This window comes from Actinia tenebrosa, unplaced genomic scaffold, assembly GCF_029948245.1.
Source record: "Actinia tenebrosa isolate PJP-AT-01 unplaced genomic scaffold, QUT_ActTen_1.0 PGA_scaffold17__23_contigs__length_9995812, whole genome shotgun sequence".
Classification (NCBI taxonomy): Eukaryota; Metazoa; Cnidaria; class Anthozoa; order Actiniaria; family Actiniidae; genus Actinia; species Actinia tenebrosa.
The window spans coordinates 1180386-1188075 of record NW_028292577.1 but is presented as its reverse complement, the minus strand read 5'-3'; the positions used below and the strand labels follow the sequence as shown (position 1 = coordinate 1188075).

At 35.8% G+C, this 7690-nt stretch overlaps 1 protein-coding gene across 1 annotated transcript in view; it reads left to right on the top strand.

The window, feature by feature from the left end:
* The first annotated feature begins 277 nt into the window (after window positions 1-277).
* The window catches only part of LOC116299514 (nuclear pore complex protein Nup85), a 31479-nt gene continuing 24066 nt past the window's right edge, over window positions 278-7690 (top strand). Inside the window, exons 1-10 of the mRNA XM_031708173.2 lie at window positions 278-339; window positions 913-1009; window positions 1995-2096; window positions 2752-2809; window positions 3153-3223; window positions 3307-3353; window positions 3444-3513; window positions 4740-4855; window positions 5947-6039; window positions 7178-7225. Of these exons, the coding sequence (XP_031564033.2) occupies window positions 292-339; window positions 913-1009; window positions 1995-2096; window positions 2752-2809; window positions 3153-3223; window positions 3307-3353; window positions 3444-3513; window positions 4740-4855; window positions 5947-6039; window positions 7178-7225 (750 nt within the window). The 5' untranslated portion in view covers window positions 278-291. The remainder of the gene's footprint in view (window positions 340-912; window positions 1010-1994; window positions 2097-2751; window positions 2810-3152; window positions 3224-3306; window positions 3354-3443; window positions 3514-4739; window positions 4856-5946; window positions 6040-7177; window positions 7226-7690) is intronic.

The window sequence follows — 7690 nt, the reverse complement described above, 5'->3', positions numbered from 1 at the left end:
ACCAAAACAAATGAAAATAAATAAGAGAAAGAAATCAGCTCAAGGGAATAGCTAAAAAATATTATACGAAATGGGAAGAAAGTGAAACAGGTAAATTTTTCACTATTCCCACGTACGCTCTTTTCCCTACCTCAATTTTTTCCACTGTGCTTTTTTACCCATCCCTAATAATTTATCTGCATTAAATAATCGTAGAGGATGGCCTAGGGCCGTGCCCTCATAAACATAAACCGAATGGGCTTCCTGTGGTACTGTTTATTACCCATCATCCCTGGTGAAGGTGCATTCAAAATGGCGGGCAAATCTGAATCAAGCATGGATGAAGGTGCACTCGTTACGGTGAGAAAAACTTGCTTAACTCCATATTTACAGCTCATAGGCGAAATAAAAGCTTCTATTATGTATTCTAAAAGTTTATTCTCTAACTTTTTGTTTTACAAGAACTTTTGATCAAAGAAAACGATTTTTTTTCGTGGAAGTAAGGCTTACCTTGGTTGTGGCTGTCACTTGTCTGAATTAATTGTTGTTTTGTGCAGCTTGTGCATCAAATAATCTTGTTTGTTAGAGAAAGCCTTCTTATATCAAGGAATATCTCTTTTCACCTTTGATTCCGTCTCAAAACTGCTTTTTTTCGGTATAAGCAAGCAGTTTTATTTTGACAAAAGGGAGCTCGAGTGAGTATAATCTATTCGTTATATTTTCAGTGAACTCTTGTTCACCTAAGCTTAGGCTTACGTCAATGGTTCTTATATATTATTGTTCAAGCTGGGCAGCCTTTCCTGGTCAAAATTTATTAATTACTCACGCCTCTCAGTTTTATTCCATTCTAGTTAGATAGATAGATGTTTTATTGATATATAACCCTATTATTGCAGTAAGTAAATGCATTTTTTCATGTTTTGATACTGTTAGTTGATACCAGAGTGTCAAGCTGGGGGTAAGATTACTGGTCACTGGTCAACTGGTCATGGGATTACAGTTCATGCATCAGAGGGAAAGCCGACATCAGGTGGGTGTTGAGATGGTTTTGTATGATGGGGAGGAGGGGGGGGGGGTGTATGGTACGCAAGGACCAAAGAGAGGGAGAGGATTGAGCCTCCTCACTTTAAAAACAAGATGCGCGTAAAAAAAAATGTTCTAGTACATTTTTTATCTATTTTCTTACTCTTTCGTATTTCAGAGGTCATTATCTTGACCTCGAATTAAAAATAATCATTTAGTTTTCCCGATTTTTTTTCACCATTCACTTTAATCTAAATTGGGCTCCCTGTGCCCATCCCCCATACTTATTCACCATATTCAATGTAAACAATTAAATAATAATAAGTGCTTTTGTCATTTCCTAAATGCTGTGTTACTGAACATGACAAAGAAAAAGCAGTTTTATTTTAAGGAAAAATCCACTTCTTTGCAGAGTTGGCTGCATACGTGGATAATGTCATCAACAATGCTCCCTTTACTAATATTGCACAGTTCTTGATCAATCAAAAGCACACACAATGTAATCTATACACGTAATTGAAAAAAGGTTGTCGGGTTCAAAAAAGGTTATATCATCAAAGCTAAGACCGAATGGGAGCATGGGAAGACAAACAAATATGCTAATTTCATGCATATTGCAGTTTTCCCTTCCTGCGGACATTTTCTGTAAGAACAAATGATGGAGTCTGTAGTAGGTATAGTTGCTAGAGGGGACTTGTCTTTAAAAAAATTCTCTTGGGGAGGGGTGTAGTGAGTGGACATGGATAATTTCTGGAACACATATTTCAAGGTTTGTATAGAAGAAACTTGGAAATTTCAGAGGGGTGGGGTGGAGGGACCCTTTTTCAAATTTCCTCCATTGTGGGGTATTGAAATTTTCTTGAACCACAATTTAAATATTATATTAGTAAGAGTCATTTGGATCTTTTTTTCCTGCCATTACATAATATTGTAATATCTGTATAAGAATATCCCTTGAAAAAAATGACTTTTCAATTTTCCTTATTTCACAGCTCAACCTTTAGGTCATTATCGGTTTCCAGTGATGCATGAAGTCAAGTGGCATGCTGATGTGCATACTACGATAATGCGCAAACTGATTAATGAAACTCATGGTAAGCTCTTCTATTTACCAGCAAGCTATGACACGAGCGTAAAACATCTGCGCATGCTCTGAATCCATATGCAAATTAGTCAAAACATGTAAATTTGACTTTCAAACATGCCTGATAAATTGGATTTCACAAAATGCCAAAACGTAGTGTCCATGCTTGAAACTTAAGGCTAACTCTTTCATATTGTGTTATTTAATACAGTATCTTGGTCTGACAAAAGTGTACGCGTGAAATTTTTTGTATACTTGGAAAAAACGAACATTTATTTTCTCACCCGAACTCTTCAAAATTCTTAAAAAACATGCTGAAATGCACGCATGCGCCAACGCTTTTCTTTAGTGTCGCAAGCTATATGAAGGGGTGTTGACAAAACGTTCTTTAACCTTGAGTGTGGTGTTTTCTCATGTCAGATCACTAGTCATTCTCTTGAGAATAAAATTCTTTGTTTGAGTTGTATCCATATTCATGTATGTGTCATGTGCAACTGTTAAAACAAAAAAGATACTCCAGGGAATGACACCTGGTCTGAAATGGGAAAACTTTAAGCCCAAGGTAAAGAGAGGTATTAGCTAAGGGGTAACGTTCTTTCTAGCAAGAGATGGCTACAGTATTGTCATGTTTCTTGGGTTTATTTAAATATAAATTTTTCCTTCAGGAATATTTCTAGATCTTCAAAAGCTACCAGAAGTAGGAGGAACTTCCAGAAAATCCAGGTAAATTGATGCAATAATAATCACAAAAATATGACAAGTATTGTTAAGATTTGTGATTATTTTTTAATAAAAATAAATAAATAAAATAGTAGCAGTTGCTTAATATGCTGGATGAGCCACATGTGACCAATCAATGTTACCATGAAATATTACCAGTTTGCTGGACATTATGACCAGCCAAATGTGACCAGGCAATGTTACGAGGCATGAGGATTGTCCTACCTTGGGGACCGACCTAATAGGCATTTGCCAGGACGTTTGTCCATTGACTGGCTTTTATTTTTTGCCCTACTTTGAAATTCTGAATCTCTACATTATTTCTTTTTTTTTTTTTACATTTCAGTTTACTAACAATAAGTAGAAGGTATCGAGCCGTGTTAAGGGCATGCTTACTACAGTTAAAGGACAAAATAGGTAAGAAATAACCCTGGTGGGATTTCAATATGATACTTTCATGTAAGTTTCTGGACCAACTTTAGCTTGGTAATTTTTTGTAGATATAGAGCCTATGACTGTTGATGGGAATCACAATACTGGCACACAGGTAAAAACAGCTTTGCTTCACTCCAAATGTCTTTGATTTGATCCTTGTGATAACTGTATCATTTCTCTAAAATTTTGTTTAATGTTGCAGAAGCAATTGTTGACCTTCATAGAGCTTGTGTGGCATCTGTGTGAAATACTCTTCATAGAATCTCTACCAGGTAAAGAATACTATTGCTTGTTTTTAGGTCATAAACCCTTTATGCTAAATTCTAATTTAATGTGCGAGTTAACTATGCCTCACTTACAGTATATTAGACCAGAGGTTGTTTCAGGTTTCAACCCATGAGGTAGCCTTGCTTTGCATTATATCAGCACAGAGGTTGTTTCAGGGTTCAATCTGTGAGTTAGCCTTGGCCTGAATTTGATCAGCCCTGAGGTTGTTTCAGGGTTCTATCTGTGAGTTAGCCATGCCCTGACATAGATCAGCCTAGAGGTTGTTTCAGGGTTCTATCTGTGAGTTAGCCTTGCCCTGAATTTAATCAGCCCAGAGGTTGTTCTAGGGTTTGAGCTGTAGTTAGATGTGACTTGACGTAATCGGCACAGAGGTTGTTTCAGGGTTTAATTTGATTAGGTTTTCTGAGCAAATGAGATCGAGAAACACAGTTCTAACACTGTTGTATTTCATAAATTTGAGTTCTATTAAAGTTACACTAACCGTACCACCAACACCTCTGCCCACACGCAATAGTAAATAAATAAATAAATAAATAATAGTGTTTATTATTAAGGTGACTGCCTATGTTTGGAAAAAAATCTTAAACTTTTTTTTAAACTTCGATTTTCCGAATTGAAATTTAATGCTGATTCCAAATCTGGAAAGAAAAATTGGGTGTCCCGAGCTTGTTTTCAAGATAATCAGCATTTAATGGAAGCCTACGCGCGAGCTTTTGGAGCAAAACTTGCTCCACCAGAAGTGATTAGAAAAAAATTAAGATTCATAAGATAAAATTATTTGCAGACTCTATGATTGCACGAATGAAGGCTAGTCAATCATTCTACAATAATACATGGATATTTTCGACAAAAAGACAAAGAGATACATTGATTTGTCATATTTTGTAGTTTCGGTGCTCTCAAAAAATCTCATAAAGTCATCAAAAATCCCTACAAAAATCTATTTTTTCATGTGTTCCTGATATAAACTTTTTCTAAAATGTTGATATAACCTAGATTTTTAGTAGTTTTTTCGAATGAGCTATTAAAAAATAGTGTCCCGTGCAAAATTTGAGGGTTTTGTCCTGTTGAAGCTCAAAACGTTCTTCAATAAAATCTCGTAAATTTTTTAGCAGTTTTTGAGTGCGCGCACATTGTGAGCTCAAATCAAATGTTCAAAAGTAGGCAGTCACCTTAAATGGTTTGTTTTATTGTTGACCTTGATCCTCAGGTGGTGCTGTTCTACCAAGACTTCTAGAATGGTCAAAAACAGAAGACACAGACAAGTACATTGAACAAGTGTTACAATATGCATCACCACACGAAAGCCCTGCCTATTGGCCTGCTGTAAGTCTCTAACTAGCACACTTCTAACTTCAGTTTTCCACCATCCCTTAACTACTACTTACAAAAATTCATCTTTACTAAAAATAGCATCCAGCCAATGGGAATAGGAGGGCAAATTTTGCTCTACTGAAATTATTTATGCTGCCAAATTGTTTTTACAAATCTGGTCATTTTCATTTTCAATTTTGAGCCTTGGTATATGTCTGTATAGTAGCTTTGATCTCATTATTATATTCATTCAGGGGCTTACAGGGCCCAAAATAGAAAACCTCTTTAGCCTGCCATAGTAAAGGAGCATTGGAAAAGGAGGTCATTCCAGAAATTTTTGCACTCCATTTTATTATTCATTTGGCAGTGCATCCTTATTTTTGCCTGCCAAACCTGAAATTTGGTCTCCCTGGGCTTATAATTACCAGTTCTTGCTTCTGGACTGCTGGCTTAATAGTGTTAGGGAGGGTAGGGGGGGTGGGGAAGGATGAAATTGGATACGAGTGTCTGGTCTTAGGGGTAAATCACTGAGGAAACATACTATGTTTTAACTGGATATCATTGAAGCTATCAAGAATTACTTCCCATTTTGTAGTGCAATTAAGATCACTATGGAATGTTAGACAAGCAATTATCCTAAAGATAAAAGTCACAAATTATTGTATAAGCCAATTTATCAAAGTGGATTTTTTCTATTATACAATCCAAAACATATAATATAGAACCCAAGACTGAAATGGTACATGGGAAGTACTGTATCTTAATTTTATGAATCTAATGTCACACAACTCATGGAATTTTCATGAATTGTTAGACTGACAGAGAGCATGGAGGATTCTAACACATGTTTGATATCCACTACAGATGTATCTCTAATAAATAAATCAGAGGATAATTGTGTCATTTTCCAGAATAGCTTTTGGTCTTAGCATCCATGTTCTATGTTTTAAAGCCGACAATATTTTTGCAATTGATTGTACCATAGGTATATCATTATATAAACACATTCTCCAACCAATCATTGTGCAAATTATATCATTATAATATTCTTAAAAATTATTTGTTTAATAATAATCTGATACTGTTTATATTTTTATCTGCAGATATATAGTCTAGTATTGCATGGTCAGCTGAATGATGCTCGTGAATTACTGGCTCAGCATCCAGACAGTCGTGACCAGCCAGGATCTTACGATGTAATGTATTCTTCTTTTAATTGTTGTTCAGGGTTTGAAATTTGCGAGTAATTGCACTGTAGGGTATGATTAGTTGTAGTCAGATGAAAACTACTGTTGATGAGAAATGATGGTGGTGGCCAGGCACAACCTGTTATTGCTGTTTTGAAGACTGGTTCGTTCTTTCAAAATGCCTGCACTCATACAGCTGTAGTCATCATCACCATCATCAGTGTTATTATCATCACCATCACCATCATCAGTGTTGTTATCATCAGCATCAGCATCATCAGCGTTATGATCAACATCACCATCATCAGTGTTATTATCATCAGCATCACCATCATCAGTGTTGTTATCATCAGCATCACCATCATCAAGTGTTGTTATGATCAGCATCACCATCATCAGTGTTGTTATCATCAGCATCACCATCATCAGTGTTGTTATCATCAGCATCACCATCATCAGTGTTGTTATCATCAGCATCACCATCATCAGTGTTATTATCATCAGCATCACCATCATCAGTGTTATTATCATCAGCATCACCATCATCAGTGTTTTTTTCATCAGCATCACCATCATCAGTGTTGTTATCATCAGCATCACCATCATCAGTGTTGTTATCATCACCATCAGTGTTATTATCATCAGCATCACCATCATCAGTGTTATTATCATCAGCATCACCATCATCAGTGTTATTATCATCAGCATCACCATCATCAGTGTTGTTATCATCAGCATCACCATCATCACTGTTATTATTATCAGCATTTTCGACTCCATCCTCACCATCATATGCATAATGTATCATCATCATTCTCATCATCATTCTCATCATTACCATCATCATCATCATCACTACTACTATCATCATCACCACCACCACCATCATCATCACTATTTTCGTCTTTGTCATCACCATTATCATCACCAACACCATCATGATCACCATTATTATCCTCACCACCATCATCATCATATTCACCAACATCATCATCACCACCACCACCACCATTATCATCACCACCATCATCATCATCTTCTTCATCTTCACAATTCTCATTATGATCATTACCATCGTCAATACTATAATAATCTTCTTTTGTATTCTGTACTGCTAGATTAAATGTAGCGTATCTTCATCTTTCAGTTGTTTGAAAGTATGGATGAGCTGTTGAGAAAAATGCCATTGTACCAGGTTAGTAAAAGATTATGCAATAAAATAACTATATCAGCTAGGTCTTAATACTATTTACAATATATTATTTATTAATAAACATAGACTTGATTTACCAGGAAAGCCATACCAAGAATTTTACAGGTTTTTCTTGCCGCACTTAACCTCAGTTTTGACTTCAACATATCCTTAATTTGGTTAACCCAAATTAAGTGTGTGTACAAGTCAAAACTGATGGGGTAATGGTTCCAGATTCAGTGATAGTTTAAGCAGGAGAAACAATTGTTCATTAGGTATCCAAACACTGAGAAGTGGATTGAGACACTGGGCACTCACTCCACCAGAAAGGACTGAACCTTTGTGGCTTGGGCAAAATATTTTCCCATGTCAGACTAATACCCCATTCACACCTAAACGTGTTTAGTTAAACTATGTTTTCATTAGGAAAAAAATTGAGAAACTATAGTTTACATGAATTATTTTACC